At 40.5% G+C, this 21,914-nt stretch overlaps 1 protein-coding gene across 3 annotated transcripts in view; it reads left to right on the top strand.

The window, feature by feature from the left end:
- Positions 1 to 21,914, top strand: part of stxbp5a (syntaxin binding protein 5a (tomosyn)) — a 101,347-nt gene that overhangs the window by 35,980 nt on the left and 43,453 nt on the right. For all 3 annotated transcript variants that reach the window (XM_026143419.2, XM_026143415.2, XM_026143421.2), the window contains exons 6-7: positions 12,235 to 12,369; positions 21,765 to 21,828. In XM_026143419.2, coding sequence (XP_025999204.1) covers positions 12,235 to 12,369; positions 21,765 to 21,828 — 199 coding nt within the window. The remainder of the gene's footprint in view (positions 1 to 12,234; positions 12,370 to 21,764; positions 21,829 to 21,914) is intronic.

Genomic DNA, 21,914 nt, shown 5'->3' with positions numbered 1-21,914 from the left:
CACCGCTTAATGGATTGTCTGAGCATTACAGCTACCGTAGTCAGGAGCCTCAACGAGTAATCTGGGTCCAAAACTCAGTCTTCTTCAGGTCCCAAATCCACATATGGATATGTGGACCATATTATTGCTCGCTAGTATACCACTTCCTAACATTAGATTGTGATGTAAATTTCTGAAGAATCAACACTGTTTTTTGCCTATAATTGTATTGTGTTATGATAATTAAGGTGCCAGGATAGACATCTTCTCAGGGTTGCATCTAAAGGACAGAGGGAATGGTGCACATACTGGCAAAATTCTAAGTCATACTGTCTGAATACTGCATTTTTTTTTTATGCAGTTTAAGTTCTGAGACACAAGTACAGAATCACCTCACCTCCAGGAAGTTAGTGTACACCCATCAGAGCCAATCATATCACTGGCCCACGATCTGTCACTGTGGAAAGCGGTGAAAGGGTTAAACCTCAGAACAAATGATCTGAGATGGCGATGATGTGATGGACAGGTGGCCAGCAGCAGCTTTTAGGGCGGATTGTGTTCTTGTGGAGGCGCTTGACTGCCTCTGACATTTAGTAAACATTGCCGCCCAGCCGAATGACCTCAAGACACAGCATCAAAGAAGAGCAGAGTTACTGCTAAGAGACGTCAAGACGGGAAAAAGAAGCTGCAAAGTCACTTGACACGTTTGAAATGGGAAAATTAGAGAAGACCGTTAAACTAATGCAATGGAAGCAACTGAAAAAATCTTAGGAAGAAGCTTAGAACAGTTAACGAATTTGAGATGGAAATAGAATAAGAAAAGAAAGCTAGAGATTACCAAAGAAGGTTATAAGGTAGGAGCAGGAGAATGGAGCATCCATTTAATTCATTCATGTTCTCAGCCCCATTCAGTTGAAATCAATACACAACATGTAACAAGTTGGAGAAAATTCAGATAACTGAGCTTCATGAAGAAGTCTTTCCAGTCAGACTCATTGGGAAAATCAGACTGACTATCTCTTCTGCCCTTCACAGGCACAATCTTGCTTGAGGTTTGAATTAACTTTTTATTTGCCCTGTGTATCCACAATATGAGTTTGCATTTTTTCTCAGGTATGAATAGATTTTTTTTACTTTCTAAAGACATACAACTTAGCTGAGGTGTTAATGATGGTAAAACCCTGCGGCAGACTGCTGACCTGCTCAGGATGTACATCGCCTGTCAACCGCTAGGATAGGCTTCAACTGCACCTTGATTCTGAATTAAATGAACAGAAGAAAATGGTTGGTTGTAGGTGTTAAAGTCCACTGTGTCATCTGACACAGCAGACAGTATCCTCACCCCCAACTATTTTGCAGTGAGGGATTGACCCTGGTTCTGCTGGAGGTTTCTTCCTGTTAAAAGTAAATTTTCGCTTCCCACTGTCACCTTGCTCATTGGGGGTTATCTGAATGTCGGGGTTTTCTCATACTATTGTGGGGTCTTGACGTTACTTCACTGTTATTGTGATTTGGCGCTATATAAATAAAACTGAAACAAATTGAGTCAGCTGTCTTTAGCTGGGCTATACTCATCCAACTTATACTGTAGATAAAAATTGGTGCTTCTCTATAGACAAGTGGTAATACTATAGAAACCTTAGTGTAGCTGTGTACATTACAGGCCTATCCGGTTGTTCAGTGATGACGCGACGAATCCTACTTCCGGGTCTAAAGTAGTCTGCGTTTAATATGGCTTTTGTGTTGTTAACATGTTTAATGTTTTGTATTTTCTTCTATTTGATCTCAAAAAACTCCTAAAACAGTCAGTGATCCCTGTTGACCTCCCTCAGCTTTTATTACCACTAATCATTTATTCAGTTCAGCTCAGTTTTTAAAACCTTAGGATGTAACTACAGCCCAGCCCATGCAGCAGTATATGAATGACTAACCTCGTATTGTGGATGGATTATCTCAGTTGTTCTCCTGGCTGAAGTTTGGTCCTTTTACAGCATCCTGCCATGCGATTACATTTGTTCCTGACCACCGAGAACACTCACGTTAACTTTTATCGAGTGGAAAAAAAGTTAGCTTGTTTATATTATGCTAACATAGCTGTGTCGCTAGCGGTCACGTAGCACATAATTATATACCAGCTAGCCCAACTTCAGTAACCTTACAAACGTCACTGCTGTTTAGTTTTCCGTCTTCATTTATGCTGGAAGTGATAACAGAGCTGTACGTTTTAATTTGTTTCCAAAACCCTGCAGTCAGGACATGCTATATTGTATTTAGATAGAAGCTAGCGAGCTAACTCCCTGCTAACTTCTAACTCTGTTAAATGTCATAAATTCAGTTTTCATGGATGCCTGGATGTTAAACTCAATTGTTACACCTGGTAGAGCAGAACGCTGATCATTTTATTAAAGATGAAAGACTTTAGACAGTTTTTCAACTCTCAGTAATGCCATAGTGATAGTTTGATATATGGACCTGCAGCGGAGTTTAGACCCAGACACGGCTAGTGACGTCAGACTGAACAATCGGATAGAAATGTGCATCAGTTGATTTGGTCTTACATATAAAATACCAGATAAGGTGAAGTTGATAAGGCTTTTTGGATGACTTCTTTGGACTAAACATACAATGATAGGTGTGTAGAAGCTAATGGGTTTAAACTTTAACAGTATTAGAAATCAGCTTACTATTATATGCTGATACCTCCCATAGGTATTTTTATTAAAACAACTGATCTTTGGAATTACTTAGATTTTGTAGGACCTCATGCACACTCAGCTTTTCTGTCACACCATTAAAAAGAAGCTACAGATATCTGTAATCCTTGCTTTGTTTATGTTTGTGTGTGTGCGTTTTTTTAAGTGTGCACCCCGATCATACTTTCTGTAGCTGTCAAAAGAAAGAAATACCATGAGGTCATGTTTCCCAATAGATATCACACCTTGAAGTGTCATCTGAAGTTAAGAGTGAGTGTTCTAGTAAAGCCAGAAAACTTTCAATTATTTGTAAGGCCAAGATGTCGGTCACCCACTGCAATCCAATCCCATCTTTTTTTCCTTCTTGCCCTCTCTGACACTTTGTTCAAAGCTTGACTTGAACTTGCCAGAGGACAGAGCAGCTGTGAACTCCATCAAGAAAAGCACTGACTCACCCATCCAGAACTGTGACAGCAGCTTCTTAACAGGGTGAAAAATACTCCACCATAGTAATAAAAATTATAATAATAATGTTAAGTCATAGTAAAGTTAAGACAACATTCAAAACAAATATTATGACAGCTTGTGGTTGTAGATGGACTTAACTTGGCGTAATGAACAAAATTCCTTTGGCTCTGCGCTTCACTGCAGTCAGTGGTTATTGCTTAATCTCTTGGTGATGACAAATCTGTGACACGTCTGGAAAGTTCCAGCGTTTACCACAAAGCCACAAATTGTTTCTTTCTTTCCGTGATTATCGAAACACGATAAAGCGCGTTAATTAATGAGAGGGATAGAGGTGCCAGTAGACAGATTATTTAACTTTGGAGAGAGCTGGGCTTGCTGTTTCTTCCTGCTAAGCTAAATGCCTCTTGGCTCAGGCTCTGTATTTAATGCACAGACATGAGGGTGCTATTGATTTAGCCAGCTGCAGTATCTCTCAGTAAGAAAGCAATTACTGCAAACGTGTCGCCCAAAATGTTGCACTATTCCTTTAATGGATGTTTTGGTTTTGGACGGCACTCGCTTTCGACAGCTTTCTCGCCAGCAGATCAGTCTTTATGACTGCTATCTTTAAAACGGTAACTTCACTTTTACTATTGATAAGGCTGTAAAATGTGGAGAAGCTAAAGAAAGCGAACTATATTTGGTGATTAATGGCCAAAAAATGTAGTTTGGTTAGTAGGCATGCTGGGAAATTTTGTTTCTCCGTGTATGCCAAGTTGCTTGATACCTGGGGTCAGAGTGTGGGCTCTTCCATGATAGAAATATCACTGTTGAGCCACCACAGCCCACTTCCTATCATCTTTAGGCCTGTTCAAGTGCTCTAAACAGATCTTTCATTCCTCCCTAATTGAGCCCTGATCAGAATTTGAGTTGATGATTGAGAGCAGTGTTGCAGAAAGCCCCTCAAGCATCAGTATCCATACACATTAGGCAACAGGGAGATGAGAGAAAGGAAGAGAGGATGAGCTGAGACACACTGGGCCTCAGCCAGAGAGCAGTGAGTCAGTCTGTGGGAAGGAGTGTGGGGGGAAAAAGAAATCCTGCCGAGTCATTCTGGCGTAGGATGCTCTCGTCACCTCCTGGCCTCACAGGAATGCATTGCAGATGTGGATGTTATCGTCAAAATAGGGTGATATGATACGAGATAATGGTGGGAGAGGTGGGAGTGTGTGCTTGCAAAAAAGTGACACCTAATATTTTATGTTCTCTGTGGTAAGATTAAGGAAAGTCTGTTTTATAAATACTACCTCATTGTATTCCTCTTATACTTCAGTGAAGCTGTCTGACAGTCAATCAAGGTGACTTAATAATAAGCCTAAAGTCACAGCCTGCTATCACAGATTTTTTTTGTACTTAGGAGTTTGCTGACATTGGGAGTGCGTCAATCAAATGTCTTAAAAATGCTTGAAAAATGAATTATTCAGTTCAGCAGACTTTGCTCAGAGATATTTGGCTGATTAAAGCTGCTGCAGGGCTGATGATTTCGATTTGATTCACTCCACAACTTTCTCCCCAGCTTCTAACCTTGCACACATGCATTGAAACATGCAAAGGTGAAAAAGTATGTGCATGTCTTTGAGCATTGGCACCTTAGATTAAAATCCCCTAACCGCTTTGGGGTATTAGAAGCTTTCATTCTCATGGATAATTTGCTATGTTTAAAGACTGTTCAACTCTTACACGACTTTTTTTGGCTGCTGTAACTGCTTGACAATGGTGATGTCATTTTTATGGAGATTTCTTTTTGTTCGCTGTCTGTGTCTGAATCACTCTAATCCAAATAATCCAATTTAATCCAAATAATACCAAAGAAATCCAAACTATTGTAAAATTTCAGACTTTGAATAGCTTTTGAAAGAGAATATTGGCAAGAAACACAGTGAGTAAAATGAAACAATGATTAACTTTGTCTTCATCCTCTCCTCCCATTGTTTACAGATCAAACATATTTATAAACAATATACATTTATGTTCATGATCACCCCTGTTAATATACACTCACCCCTTCATTAGTTGCAGCTTGCTCGTGTTGGACCTTCTTTTGCCTTCAGAATGGCCTTAATTCTTCATGGCATTGATTCAACAATGCGCTAGAAACATTCCTCAGAGATTTTGCTCTATATTGAAATGATAGCATTACACAGTTGCTGCAAAGCTTCACATCCATGATGCAAATCTCCTGTTCCATCAAATCCCTAAAGTGCTCTTTTGGATCGAGATCTGACTGTGGATACCATTTGTGTATAGTCAACTAATTGTTATGTTCAAGAAACCACTTTGAGATGATTTGAGCTTTGTGACATGGTGCAGTATCCTGCTGGAAGCATCCATCAGAAGATGGATAATACTCAAGTAGGCTGTGGTGTTTAAATGATGCTCAGTTGGCACGAAGGTACTAAAATTTCCCCCACACACCATAACACCAATAGCAGCCTGACTCGTTGATATAAAGCAGGATGGATTCATGCTTTCCTGTTGATTACACCAAATTCTAACCCTCCCATTTGAATGTTGCAACAGAATTTGACACCTGTCAGACCAGGCAACGTTTTTCTAGTCTTCTGTTATCAGATTTTGATTAGTGCAGGTGAATTGTGGACTAATCCAGCACCTAGTGTGGTCTTCTGCTGTTGTAGCCCATCTGCTGCAGTTTCGATTATATGTATTATGTGCCCTTCTGTATACACTGGCTGTAACAAGTGGTTATTTGAATTACTGTTGGCCTCCTATCAGCCTGAAACAGTGTCTTTGGACCTCTGGTGTCAACAAAGAATTTTCACCCACAAAACTGCTGCTCACTGCATATATGTTCTTTTTCTTCCTTTTATCATTCTCTGTAAACCTTATAGATGTTTATGCAGGGAAAAATTCAGCAGGTTGACTTGTCTGCATTTCTAAATGTTTTGAATCGCTGCCATGTGATTGGCTGATAAGGTATTTGCATTAAGGAGCAGTTGAAAAAGTGTAACCAGTGAAGTGGCCAGTGAGTGTATTTGCAAACAGGAATGTGAATTAATATAAAACCACACAGGACAGCTTCACTGGAAACAACTTTGTTTCATATTACTGTCTATTTAGCCATTCTGCACCCTGTGGTCTGTGCTGAAGGATAGCATGGTAAAATGTTGTTCAGAAAAAAGGAAAGTGTCACAAGATCAAGGCAGCGTAGATCAAAGTATTGTAACTGGTGATTTCTAATTACAGGCGCGAGCAGATTACTGGATGATCCTCACTGATAGGAACGCCACATAAAACCAGGCTTTATAAAAGATGACTTTCTGGAGTGTCCCCTCTCCACAATTAATTCACAGCGAACCGTACTGTCATACGTCTAGCTCACATTGCAGTTAGTGTCAGAGTTGTGTTGTGCAGCAGGTGTCTGTCATTTCTGAGGCCGTGTGCTTGGCTCCGAGCCTGCAACCAGCAGCTGTGTGGTGACCACTTGAAGCTGGAGGTTTCACCAGGAGACGCGTGCATGCACAACAAGTGTGAACACAGTGACACACACGTAATGACAACTGCACAAACAACTGAGTGCGTGTTTGCACACACGCACAGAGAAATGGACACACACATACACAGTAACACACTAACAAACTGCAAGGATAATTTGTATAATTATGCTTCACAGTTGGCCCTTATATTCTGGCAGTTGAATTGTATATGCTCATGGATCAAACCTATTTATACACAACATACATTTGCACACAATACATGTGCAATTACATTAATTCATATCAACAGCTGGGGAGCACGTAATAACCACACACACACCCATTTGCACTCACATATACAGACAGACAGTAAGCATAAATGCAGTAACAACTACAATATGTTTGCATTTTACAAAACCATCGCTCATGAAATCGACGCATGCTCACATGCAAGCCCTCATATGCATAGACGAGGCACATCTGCTTGTGCAGTGGACCGTCTGCTAGATAAAAGGATCCCACAAGTTATCATGAATATCCGTGTTGCTGTTACATTTCCTCTGGTTAAGTGCATCTGTACAAACATGTGCATCTCTCTGATAATCTGTCCACATGCGAGTTAGCCACTAAAAATCACGTTTTTAGTGGTTTCAACTATGGTTTCTGGTATCTGGTTCGTTTTTTCCCTAAGAGATTTTGAAGTGTGTATGTAACACTATTCTTGAAGAAAGAGATATATGGAAACTGTTGAGATTGGTAAACACACAAAATCAAATCAGCAACCTTTAAGCCTTATCATGTCCCTGCTTTGCGTAGATGCATCTTACACATGGACGTGAAAAATCTGGGTTACATTTATTTTTTGAAGATTTCAAAAGGTCAGTCACTGCAAAGTACTTTCCACAATATGCTAAAACTTGATTTTGATTTTGTCATGAACCTAGTATGATGAAAGCTAAGCTCTTCCACTTTATAATAGTACAAGACTGTCCAAAGGCCTTGATCCACACCTCACTCCTCTACACTTTGCTTCTGGGGAACCATTCATTCTTCAGTTTTTAAAATGTCCTTGGCTTTGTGAACCTTTGAGTTATGAACCATTCAAGCGCAAAAGAGCCATCTAGCCCAAGGGATGAACCACTGTTACGTCTACACATAACAGATAACCAATTTTTAATTGTAGACACAATGTTACTAGCATTTTGTTGCAAAACCACAAAGTTGTTCCATTTCTTTAGCTGAATTTACAAAAAATGCTAAACATAAAACATTTTGACAAGCATAAAATATCATTTTTGCACCAAAAAAGTGATTCCCAAAGAGCTATTGGCTGGAAACCTGGTGTATCTAGGCATGAAGCATGTGTCTCTAAAGAATTTGCGAACATTTCTTTGGAAGAAGTGGCAAGGCAGATGAACGGCATCTGAAAATCATGTCCTTGGGTTCTGACACAGGATCTGTTTCAGGTCTTTGCAGGTTGATTTATCTACACTTTGCCGAAAGCTCGTGAAAAATGATCTCAGGTGACTGTTAAGAAGGGGAAAAGGTGGCAAAATGCCAAATTACACAAGAACTGGACTGAAAATCAGTGGCAACAGGTCTTATGGATTGATAAATCTATGAAAGTTGTGGTTCAAATCATCAACAGTATAAGGAAAGAGGTACAAGAATGTATGTCCACAGCCATCTGTATAACATGGTGGAGGCTCTGTCATGGTTTAGGGTGAATTTCAGCCAGTGGTGGTGGGGGTCTTCACAAAATATGATGAAATAAAGAACACCAAAAAGTACCATCAGATTTTGATTCACCATGCAATACCATGTGGAAATCACTGGATTGGCAACAGTTTCATTTGTCAGCATGACAGTGATCCCAAACACATTGGGAACATTAAGAGCAAAACAAAAAGCAGTCAACATCCAAAAAGAGTTTTAAATGTCCTTTAAGAAGCCTAGAGAACTATTCCTGAAGACTACTTAAAGAAATCACAAGACAAATCGCTCAAGAAGGTTCAGCCTCTGTTGAAGAATAAACGTGGTCATACAAAATATGAGTTAAATGTTGTTTTATGTCTCTTTGCATGTGTTATTTTGGAGGCTTGGTATGTGATGCAGCCTGCTGCCTCTCCAAAAGTATGAATATATTTATTTGTTAAAGCAGAGCATGGAGGCAGAGAGGGGAAGAGCGTGTGTTATAGTAAGAGCTGCTGCTGATCTCAGTACAGCCCCGGAGCAACAGTGTGAGATCGACTCCCAGAGTGAATGAAAAGTTTTAAAATGCTTTAAGCTACCGAACAGCTTTGCGAAGTAAGTTTTGGAGGAGATGCAATTACTAATGTTCACTGGCAACATCCATATGCTGCACATGGAGACACAAATCCTGATAACTAGAGATCGAGTTACCCGTCATGCTTCAACAGGGTATTTTTTTTTGCATATGTATAACCAAGATCACAGTTTCTATTATTTAGTTGTATCTCTAATAGGGATGGGTACCGGTTCTGACATAAACGGTAGTAACCAGACCGAAAAGCAGCGCACATTTCGGTGCTTTATTTCGGTGCTTTTTTTCCTGAGATGTCATACACTTTAGATTCTAGCCAATCATTTTACGTTTCCGAGGATAGCAGGCGGGTCCAGGTACGTACGTTCTTTTAGAGCAGAGCTACAGATTAAAAATGCCCAAGGCGAAGTGGTCAAAGTCTGGCTGTACTTCACAGCAAAATATGCAAACTCAGCAGCCTGCAACAAGTGCTTTAAGCTGATACTGTGATACTGTCAAAGGAGGTAACACCTCGAATCCCATGAAACACCTGGCGACGCATAGCGTTTTTTTTAAAAGCTGAGAAATGCGCCGTATTTGATAGCTTGCTGCGAGACCTCACACCGAGCGCATCTACTGCGGGTGTGGTGCCTGTTATCGGACCCGGAGTTAGCAACATCCCCCAAAAACCCGAAGAGGAGAGTCCTGGCCCCTAGCCCTGCCAGTGTAGCAGAAATGATGACGGATGATGACGGCAGCAGCAGCAGCTGTTCTTCTCTGAGTGAGTAGCTTAATGTTGTTCGTGTGTAATTTACGCTGAGTAGGCTAACCGCATTATCAAATTAATGCATGTAAGGTGAACTAGCAAACATCATCATAGCTACATGCGGCTGTCTTCTTGTTTGATGGCAGATACTCCCTTCACCCTGGCCAAAAAGGCTAAAATGACCAAAGAAAAAGTGGGGAACAGTTAAACATGAGAGGTTTTTGGACAAAGTTTGTGTTTTTTCCATTGATTAAGCACTGCTTCCAGCCAAGAGTGATGCCATAAAAAAGGCTAACATTGTTATCTTTTTACAAAAAAACAGCTGAACATGAGAGGTTTTTGGACCAATTTTGTGTTCTCCATTCTTTAAGCACCAGTTTGAGCACGGGCACCGTTTCAAAAGTACCGGTTTGGCACCGATATCGGATAAAACCTAAACGATACCCATCCCTAATCTCTAAAATGCTTTTGCACATTAGTTATGCTCAATTGAATCATCATTGAATCATGCAGAAAATGGGATTGCATATTTTTCTAATTATAAGGAATTGTTTTAATATTGCGTATAGGGCTGCCGCACACGATTATTTTGATAGTCGACTAGTCACCGATTATTTTTGCGATTAGTCGACTAATCAGATCATGCATCCATTGGACGTAAAACGTACAGCTTATTGCATCAGCATGCGTCTGCACTTATATAACTATCATTAGCTTACAGCTTTAAGTATTTACGGTATGTGCTAACTAAAAATAAAGACAAGATGATAGTTTATTAAACTTTTAATAAAATTTGCAGATTGTCTCGGTGAAGTTTAATAAACTTCTTGCTATCTAAAATATGACAGGACACTGGAGTAAATTCTCGACCATCTCATGCTTCTGATAATCAGTTTTCTGTTTGACATTTATTCAGCTGTGTGAAAACTGTAACTTTAATATCAGCCAAACCGATTTACTCAGGAACAAATAAAACACTGAAAAAAGCCAAACAGTAACAGTTTTAAGTTATCTAAGTGACTTATATATCATGTTTAACCTGAGTAGCGAAAGACCGCGGTGGGTTTGAAAACAATTTGCCGGGAGTCCGGTGTTCTCACGGGCTCTAGTGAGCCTTGAACCCCGGCTAGCTATCGAGCTGGTGGGTAACAGATGTCTCTGAAAACGTCGAAGCACAAATATGTGATGTCTTGATAAACCGAGCAGATATTTGAAGTTTACACAGCTACATTCACCATTGTTTGAAACTCGAATTGGCTGAGCTATGAATTCTGGGATAGGTTGGGCCACAAAGGATACGCCCGACCCATCCTTCAAATCTGGGGAAAAGTAGGACGCATTTGTCGGCTGCATTTGCAGAAGGCTTCGAATTTGGAAAGCCTTCGTCATGTCGCTGTAACGTAATCGGCCTTCAAATGCGGCCTCCGAAGGATGCGGCCCCTGAACACAGCTACGATATAACTTTTCTTCTTCGTCGGGGTTTAACAGCAGCTGGCATCCATGTACATGCATCTTCTGTTTCAGTCCGTTATTACACACTTAAATCCTACTACGTATTCCTGCGTCTTTCAGGATTTTACAAGGCTTTAAACGCCGTCGACGATTTTGATAGTCGACATAATTGTGACTGGTCGGCTAATCGTGGCAGCCCTAGTTGCGTATGGTTAATTTAATCCTTCATGATATAGTACAGAGCCTGATTTTAAGTTCAGTTTTTTTTAATTCATCCCTGCCAAGGTACCAAGATAAATGTAAACTATATTCTGTTTTATCTCAAAGCATTTTGTTGACACACTGCCTCCACTTAATCTGTCTTTGATAGCAGCAAATTGCCAGCAATTGTGCCAAGTGACTTTGCTGTTAAACTTGAGCAAACCCGTCAGCGCTGAGGAGGAAGTACGTCGCTGTACCATTGTTAGAAATACTGAACAAGAAGTGCAGCTTTATTTCTCCTCCTGCATGGATGGCTTTCTCAGCTGATGAAACTTATGGGCTTTGTCCTATAGATACAAGCTTCTCAGCACCACAGGTGTGGCTCAAACCACCGTGCAGAATCAAAAGGATCGCTGGAGGAGCCGAATAACCTTGAAATATTAGCAAGCCGGATTAGCAAGGTTGTACATTACTATTCCTCAGATGGATTGAAAGTTGAATTGGAGAATGGATGAAAGAACAAAATGATGAAAAAGGGATGAGAAGATGAATGGATAAGGAGGGAAGGGTTTATAACCTCTCATTAAACTTGAGTCTGATTGATGGATAAAAGGAGGAGATGTGGGTGATAATGAAAAAAAAACCGAAGAAAATGATGGCTGCCTCTTTGCCCTCATGTATCTTGTGGGTGTAGAGGAAAAGGGTCTGATTGAATGACTCAGAAATCTGTGGTTTGCCACTCTCATCTTGACTGCTTCGACCTGGTGGAGTGGTAAATAATCCTCTCATAGTTTTGCATAATTTGTCGTGTTAGAATAAGACTGAGTGATTTTCAAGAAGCTTCTTACTTTTGGCTTTCTGTCTTCCTCTGAGGTTTTGTCCACATTTTCTTTTCCTCCCTTTCCTCTGTTTCTAACACTCCTCTCCTTCTGTCCACAGAATAACTTTCTGCCACCTGCCCTTCCAGAGTAAATGGTTGTACATCGGCACAGAACGAGGGAACATCCACATTGTCAACGTGGAGTCCTTTATGCTCTCAGGCTACGTCATCATGTGGAACAAAGCCATTGAACTGTGAGTGGCCCTCGTGATTTTTTTTTTTTACCCTCTGATGCTCTCTTCCAGATTGTGTCCTGAAAGCTTTGCTTTTGTCTTATACTTAAAAACCTTCATAGGTTTTGTCTCACATGGCGGGGTATCTTATCCAAAGAGAATCACCGATAAGTGGATCAATATATAGATTTTGTTAGAGTTGAACTCATATCAGCGACACTCCAATGAGGACCTTGGGGTCTTGTGACTCACCTTGAAAACAGAAGAACGCCGTTTGACGTTTTACCGGTCAAAAGGTTATTGTATTCCAAATGTAAGGAGATAAGAAAGAATCATTAGTCACTGTATCATTTCCACTCCCAGTATCAGATTCAAGCTAGTAAGGGACCTGTCTCTTTGCTGTTTGAATGGATCTGTCAGCTTGACAGGCTCCATTTTGGTTCCCTGCTGTATAGACTTAAATTATTCACTGGAGCATTTTGCTTCATGCTTTCCCCTCATCTCCAACTGTGCATGTGTGTCTGCGTGTGTGTGTGTGTGTGGAGACGGAGTGAAAAGAGTAGGAGGGAGAGAGGGGGTGGAACAGGTGTCTGCCGAGATCAGTGTATGGTACACACAGACGTCTCGTCTCGTCGACAGGGCTGCAGGGAGGAAAAGGCGAGAGTGAGCGTTGGGAGAGAGAGAGAGGGAGAGAAAGAAGAGGAGGGGAGAAGAGTGGAAAGGATGACACAGGGCTTTTGCCTGAGGGAAAGGACATGTAGAGATGAAGAGTGATATAGGAATGGAGTAGGACAGAAGGATAAATGCAGGTAAGAGAGGGCAGGGAATGATCGCCCAGAAGAATAAAGTTGCACGGATAAGTCAGAGAGGCAGATGAAAAAGTTTTCCAATTAAAGAAAAAAGGGCAAAGGGGGAAAGCAAGGAGTAATAATGTGTGATGGAGAGTAGATATGGATGATGGTGAGGTAGATACCGTGGTGCCTTTTGACTAAAGGACAAACAAAACCTTCCACGCTGTTCCCCTTCACCTTCATAATGTCTGTTCACCTTCCCTTGGCATCCCCTGCCACCCATAAATTGTTTCAGTGACTTCTATTTTAATGTTTGTCTGGTGGGAAATGAAAGAGTAAAGACTTTTGCACTATGAGAAATGTATTCATCTCTGGAAGAATATTTAAATAGCAGTTTATTGGGCATCAGCTGCATGTACAGCCAGTTGAGTTAATACTGCATATGTATATGTTAACATTGACTTCATGGAAATAGCGCTTTCTCTTTTACTTCCAAATTCGTTAAGACTCTCACACACAGCTTGTGGTATGCTACCAGTGCACTCGCCATAACAACTACCGTAGGAACAATATCTGATTTGAAATGTGACGTTTTAGCTGCTTTAAATATGGCTGCTTCACCAAAAGTTACACTTTTGTTTGTTGAGTTTCAAAATATTTGTGATATTCTCCAGAAAATGTGAAATTGTGAAAGTTTAAAGTAAAAGCTTACCCTACTCTTCTACCTTCTTCAAAGTAGTAATCTCAAAAATTACTCAATTTCCCATTTTGATATCACAAATTGCAAAAACGTCCATGTTGGAAATAATAAAAATCTAGTCCTTCCATCCGGTCGTTAAGTCTGACGTCACTAGCCGTGTCTGGGCCTAAACTCTGCTGCAGGTCCATATATCAAACGATCACTATGGCATTACTGAGAGTTGAAAAACTGTCTAAAGTCTTTCATCTTTAATAAAATAATCAGCGTTCTGCTCTACCAGGTGTAACAATTGAGTTTAACATCCAGGAATCCATGAAAACGGAATTTATGACATTTAACGGAGTTAGAAGTTAGCAGGGAGTTAGCTCGCTAGCTTCTATCTAAATACAATATAGCATGTCCTGACTGCGGGGTTTTGGAAACAAATTAAAACGTACAGCTCTGTTATCACTTCCAACATAAATGAAGACAGAAAACTAAACAGCAGTGACGTTTGTAAGGTTACTGAAGTTTGGCTAGCTGGTATATAATGATGTGCTACGTGACCGCTAGCGACACAGCTATGTTAGCATAATATAAACAAGCTAACTTTTTTTCCACTCGATAAAAGTTAACGTGAGTGTTCTCGGTGGTCAGGAACAAATGTAATCGCATTGCAGGATGCTGTAAAAGGACCAAACTTCAGCTAGGAGAACAACTGAGATAATCCATCCACAATATGAGGTTAGTCATTCATATACTGCTGCATGGGCTGGGCTGTAGTTACATCCTAAGGTTTTAAAAACTGAGCTTAAATAAATGATTAGCGGTAATAAAAGCCGAGGGAGGTCAACAGTGATCACTGACTGTTTTAGGAGCTTTTTGAGATTAAATAGAAGAAAATACATAACATTGAACATGTTAACAACACAAAAGCCATATTAAACGCAGACTACTTTAGGCCCGGAAGTAGGATTCGTCACGTCATCACTTAACGACCGGATTTCTAGTATTAAAACCAAATATTATTACAAAAGCGTGCCGTACTTGTCTTTTTGCTCATGCTAGATCTCTTTAAACATTCTTGATATGTATTGACCTGTGTGGCTTCCATACCTTCCTCAGATTTCCACTTTTTCTCAAGATCACATTCACATCTAAATCTCTACAGTATATCTGCTTTCACCTTTCATTTCATTACCTCGAGCCGAAGATGAATCGTGTTCCCTATCAGGCATCATCTCACACGACATTAAGTCATTCAGGTTTGTAGAAAATAGAGTTACAAAATATTATTTCACGTATTGCTGTTTTTGTCCCAACCTGCGGTGTGAGTCGGAGGACATATCTCCGGTTCAAGCCTCGATCGACGGCATAAGATGTCAGCATCGTCAGGAATCAGTTCTCAGACTTGATGCGGATGCATTCAGTTTGCATATCTGTTTAAATGTATGAGTGTGTGGCGGTTGTTTGCTTTGATGAAGATCAGAGAGGTGTGAGGTGATTCTCTTGTTGTCTCTTGAGCCTCAGCCAGCTGTGGCGTTAGTAGCGTCACTTTCCAGATACAAAAGCGTCTTCTGTTGTTCTCATCAGATCAAGATAGTGCTCTGTCAAAATCACAGTCACTCCACTTACATCTGCAGTGACTGGTTGTGTGATAGATATCCAATCAGCAAAGTGATTAATTGTTTGTCTCGTTTATCAAACAACACCTGCTGGTGTCAAGTATGAAATTCTAAAATTTGCCTTTTTTTAAGAGTGAAAAAAGGAAGGTGTCACCTTGGGCAGCTTTCTGATGAAACAAATCTCCATTAGACATAAATATCCAAAATGTTCTTGCTGTTATCTGCATGCTGTATTATAGAAAATATAACCTAAACATTGTATTTCAAGCCCTGCCTAGTACACCTCAGTGCAGCTGTGACTGCTCTAATGAGGATAAGATGCAGTGTGTACAGGGGTCATCATCCTTTGGGCCCTGCTATTTGGAGACAAATTGTGCAGTTGCTGTGCCAGTAGCCCCAGGCCGAGTGCTCCGAGTATTTGGATGACTCACACCTCTGTTCCCAAGTTACTGTGTTAGAAATTGTACTGGACTTTTAGACCAACTAACATCCTACGCCGTCTGCACAGCGCTGTTGTTGACTGAGTGCTACAGGCATGAAGGCTGCTACGTCAACATATGAATCTGAGTTTGTTAACATGCACGTTTTTTCTTTTTTAAAACAATCATAGAAATAATTTAGATATCTCAATAGACATGATATCTCATACACATCACCACACCCCAAGAAAAGTGCAATACTTCAGAGCAAACTTGCACATTAGTTTGTACAGCTGACATTATTAGGTGTGTTTTACTGCTAGCTTTTATTACTTTTTTATTTAGTCTAAATGCTGCTACCAGGAAACTGCCTTTAATATCGTTGAACATCTGATGTTTAATGACAACAAAAGGATTCTGCTTCTAAATGAATTGGTATATTGTATACTTTAAATAACAACACAACAAACTTACTGTTAGAACTTGACCGATTTATGTGCGGGCCGATATTGTCAGCCGATGTTAGCCATTTTTCTTGGTATTAGCATTTATAAGAGCCTTTTAAATGAAAACTACAAGAAAACCCTTTAATCATGTTATGATTGTTGACGTTACAGACTTAGGGCTACATCCACACGTACCCGGTTATATTTGAAAACGCAGATTTTTCCGTGCGTTTGCAGCTTTCGTACACACGTAAACTGTGTTTTAAAAACTCCTGCCAGGGTGGAGATTTTCTTCACACATAAGACTCAGTTCTGCTTCTATGCACCATCTTTGTTTACTCTTTCCCACCCAGGCTTCTAGACTTCTGATTGGCCAACATTTCTACACGGTTAGGAATATATCGCTATATGCTTTGGTATGTTGCAGCGTTTTCCTTCGTTTTGGCTTTTACGTGTGGACGGGATTTTTTTTTAAAAACGAAAACGGAAAATCTCCGTTTTCAAAAATACCTGTGTACGTGTGGACGTAGCCTTAGTCATTGGAAGGCACTCTCCAACTTCCTTGTTAGCCACACACGTGTTTTTGAATGCCCCAAAAACACAATATCCAGCTGATCCGAGAAGAGCTTAAACAAGCAAATATAATAAATATCAGGGAAATCTTTTTTTTGGGTGTGTCTGAAAGGAAAGAAAATAGCCAGTGTATTGGAATATCAGTATTAGTATTGGTCTTAAATAATTCTGTATTGGTTAAAGCTCTTCTTACAACATTACTAGAAAGCAAATTAACCTCCTAGGACCTGGCGTCCACATATGTCGACATCACATTTTGGGTTGTCTAGACCAAAATGCTAAATTTTGCTCTACAACGGCCTGATATCCACTTACGAGGACGTTATACTGCCACTGTTCTATCGAAATTTAAAGCAAATGTCCTCATATACAGATCTCATTTTTTCTCAGAAACAAAAATGAGGTAAAAAATCAAAAATCATGTAATTCTTTGTTTTCGCATTCATCAGGTCCTGATCAGCCCAAATAGCAAAGAGAAATTAAAAATGCATGCTATTAAAGAGTCAGGATCTTAGGAGGTTAAATAGAATTAGGCTAATCCTTCATATATGATATACTTGACTGCAGTATATTAATCATAAATTAGCATACACAAACTTTATACATGCAAAATGTGTACCACTGTGCTCTACTAAGCATCCCTATCAAAGACTTAACTCCATTAGGATCCCCTACATTCTCATCACTCCACTGCTGCGTTCCCAGTGGCATTACATTCCCTCCCCCAAAAAGTGAATTATGAAAAAGACAAGAAAAATAAATAAATAACCAAGTTAACAATTTCTGAAAAAAGGCATATTCTTTAAGTACCCCGTACTTGTAATACATCTCTCCATGATTTCAGATTGAGTTATTATATCCTTTTCAGTGGCTGTTAACTGTTCTGATATTAACACAGCTCCTTTTTCTTGTCTAGTTGTGTAGGAGGGTATGCAGTTATTGAATGTTTAAGTGTTCAACGTATCCTTTCATCTAACTTGAATATACAGTTTGAAGCTGTTTTGTATGTATCTAGCAGTGACTATGTGTGCGCTGGTGTGTGTTAAATCAGCTAAACAGTCACTGGGTGCAGAGAGACAAGGAGAAGTGGGACTGGAGCAAATGTTAAGAGCTTACTACGACACATAGTTCACGTGAACATGTTGACCCGAGGCATCTCCTGTTCTGTCCACTTTCATTTCCTCCTGCTCCCCCACTCGAACCCTGCAGCTAGTATAAATACTTGGTTGAATCTTAAAAAAAAATTTCTTACATGAATACTTCCTGCACACTTTGTTTATATGCATGTGTGAAATCCTCAGCTGGTACTAAAATAGATTAGAGAAGATTTATGGCTGGGAGTATCCCCCTAGCCATGTACTGGGACTTCAGGAATGCTGTGCTACCGCTTGTAGACCCGGTACAGTGATCTTTTGTTGTTATACATATCCTTTTGATATTCTGTTTAATTAAGGGTAGAAATAAGTCACTTCACAGGTTAATTTTGTTTGGTTCCTACACATATTTATAGTCTGGTTCTTGTTCTAATCTTTTTTCAGTACCAAAGAAATAGATTTTTGGTCGTAAAACATCAAGATTTTTTTTTAAATACCTGTATTTGGTGTTTTTCGGAAAGTTAGAGTGGAAGACTCTCGTTGCAGTAAAGTAAAACTGGAATGTTTTAAATGGTTGGGTCATTAATTGGACTTCACCAGGGGAAAACCCCCCCAAAACAAACCAGGCAGACCCTGAATTATCTGGAAGAGAACTGTTGTGTCCTGAGGGCAAGCTCAGGGGACAACTTAAATGGAGGGAACTTGTGGCCTTGTGGCCTGCTAGAGGGTGAAGACATTAGGAAAGATGAAGAAGGTGAAGACTCTATTTCTGTACATTAAATATGACTGAAAATGCTTGCTTAACATAGAGACAGAAAGCAGCAGAAAACAGCTACCCTGTCTTAAACCAAGCCTAGCAGTAACGCTAAATGTCACTAATTAAAATTTCATTTATTCTTTCTCTAAAAAAAAACATGTTACCTTTTTATAGGGGTTTATGCCATCGGATGTTGGGATTATGAGCGAGTTCTGGCAGATATTGTGTAGCTGTACTCAGCTAAGCCAATCGATGTCTAGTGGTAGCTTCATTTTTAAGAAACGGATCCGAGATGTGTCACCTATTTTCTAACCTGTGGCAGGAAGATGAATGAGAGCACGTCTCCAAAAAAAGTAAATCTGTTCCAATAATATAACAATTACCATTTCATGGCTGCCTCTGCTGATTTTGGTCTCTTTCAGGAGGCTACAGTTTTGATGAGGAAGCAGCTCTCTATGCAGAATTAGTATAGCTAAGCCAGGACTGATGTCTGGAACGTGATCCTATGCTGGAAAAATATGTAGCTGTCATGAATGCTTACATAAAGAATCACACAAAATGACGCTATAGTAGACACACACATACACGCATACAACACGCGTGGTCTGTTGAGGTCACATCAGGCCACATAAGAAATCAGCAGGCTGCGAATAGGCTATTCAAGCCATGTTGCCGCAGAGGCACTGCCATGCTGACTGCGCCTCTGCAGCCTGAGAGATTGTCACCCATGATGACACCAGATGTTCAGGACTTCACTGTGTGGGCATGTGTCAGTGTTGGAGTTAAGCTGTTGAATAGGTATGCTCGATGATTTTTTTGTGCTTTCATTTCTAAATGCATAATATCTGAAATTATACCGTCCTATGAGTTCAGTTACTGCTATATTCTCTGCGTGTGAATGAGGAAATGTGGGTGTGTCAGCGCCGAGGAGATGCTTTTAAATTCAATGAGGTGTTACCTTTACAAGTGCTTAAATACCCCCTCACTCCTGTGTTCATTATACACGCAAAGACAATTGCTTTACAGTGCACGTGCGCATGCATGCAACATATGTATTGTAATAGGCCATTTTCTTTAATGCGCTAAAGGCATTGCTGGGTAGGGAGAATGTTTGATATACAGAGAAGGATTTGGTGCAGTAAGGCTTTATAACAGATGACTGGCTGAAGGTATCGGGGTGGGGGGGATTGCAAGATTTTATGACGTTCTGAACAAGCCTTATATTTGCCACGGGGTATTTAGTTTTACTCTTGCTGTTGGTTCTGCGTGTGTGTGCGTGTCTGTCTGTGTGACATATAAAACCTTCACTTAGGTTTTGAAAGACAAGAATGTGATAAATGCGAACATACTATGAGAATACAAGCATACTCTGCGCACACAAGCATATATTGAGACAAATACAGTGGCATACATGCACAGTATAGCATCTCACCATTCCGTGTATCTGTGTGTGTGTGTGTGTGTGTGTGTGTGTGTGTGTGTGTGTGTGTGTGTGTGCGCATGTGTGTGTTTGCTTGTGGATGATTTTTGGGAGCCTGCTCGCGCTCTGCCCATCCTGCCTCTGTTGCTATGGTGATTCCTTTATCTCCAAACCTGAATGTGTTGGGGTTTTTTGTGAACTTTGTAAATATGTTCACTTCTGGTTTATTTACTGTACGACAACAGGTTTTAACAAAATAGATTTGCTGTGAAGTCTCAAGGGAAGCACAGAGAACATTATATATAAAAACCCTAAAACCCCAAGTAAACCATGTGGGACGGAGGGGAACTTGCAGTTTGTAGTTTGGCAACAGAGTACTATTTTGCTGTGGCATTGAGGGGGATTGTTTACAGATGGGGTAGATGTTAAGATGTGTCTTAATTGCACTGACACACAAATGTGTGCGCGGGTGTGGACTGCTGTTCGCTGAGACACAGGCAGTGAAGGGGGGATTAGATAAATCAACAACTCTGGCTGCAGCAGAGCTTAGGTAATAAGGCTCCAGCACTAACGGGCTAAATATAGAGATGACTGAATGACTGCTTGCCTGCCCACTAACTGCTACCTTCTAACACACACACACACACACACACACACACACACACACACACACACACACACACACACACACACACACACACACACACACACAAGCACACACACAAACACATTGTTGTCTATTCTTCTTCCCTTCTATTGCCCTTTGGTTATATTCATAGATTCATGGAAATATACTAAGCTAAATCAAATGAGCAGAGTTAACATTCATCCCTTGCTAATTGATTTCCATCCAAAATATGTTCCCAGTGAAATATGTACATCTTTTTTACATTTTTGATATTGTCATCAGCGTGTCCTCCGCTGTCACAAATATGCAAAGGCATAGGTCAAAACAACGACTTTGCCTTGCCTCATTTTTGCATTACTTACATTTGGCTGCAGCTCCTTCCTCTCCTTCTCTTTGTCAGGCATCCCTGCCCTTGCTTCACGGTGCTGGGGATATGTTTCAGGCTCCAAGAGTCACCACTTTTTTCAGCAGTGACCTTGCCTGGCAATCCTCTGTCCACATCATCTCTTTAAGGCAGGGCAGGTTAGGTACATTTGGCTCCCATGTGGCTCACAGAAAGAGGAGTTTTGACATAAGACTGTCTGGAGGGTAAAGCACAGACAGCAGGGGGAGAGGAGAGGCTGTCGAGCACTTTTTGCTCTATCATCTCCACTGACATGCAAATGGACACACATATCAGCACGTGGATGCACATACACATAGCCACTGGGGACTTCCTGGCCTGACAGAGTCATCCATCACAACCTTCAGGAAGCTTATTTCTTTGTACGGCCTTTTAGAGCCTTGGAATGATTGACAGCTCTGTCCTCCCAGCAGACCTCTTCGACAAGTCCAAAGACACTCGGTCTTCATCTTAACCCTCACTAGGGGTTAAGATGAGGGCTATGACCATGTCATATTAGTAAATCTTACATGATGCCTGTCTTCTCCATCCTGGCTTAAAGGGGAAAAAAAACTGTCTGTCTTTTTGATCTTTCTTACAAGGTCCTCTAAGGCTCATCCTGGACCAGTTGTTCACATAAGTGATAACCCCATGGATGAAGGAAAGGTAAGAATCAGCGGCTTTCTGCACCCAATCGCAATATCTTGCAAAGCTTACATTGGTCAAAAGTCTGTGCAAAAGTCTTGAATTAC

Source organism: Astatotilapia calliptera, chromosome 15 (assembly GCF_964374335.1).
Source record: "Astatotilapia calliptera chromosome 15, fAstCal68.1, whole genome shotgun sequence".
NCBI classification, from domain to species: domain Eukaryota; kingdom Metazoa; phylum Chordata; class Actinopteri; order Cichliformes; family Cichlidae; genus Astatotilapia; species Astatotilapia calliptera.
Note: the sequence above shows the minus strand (reverse complement) of the source record. Positions and strands in the feature narration are given on the sequence as shown.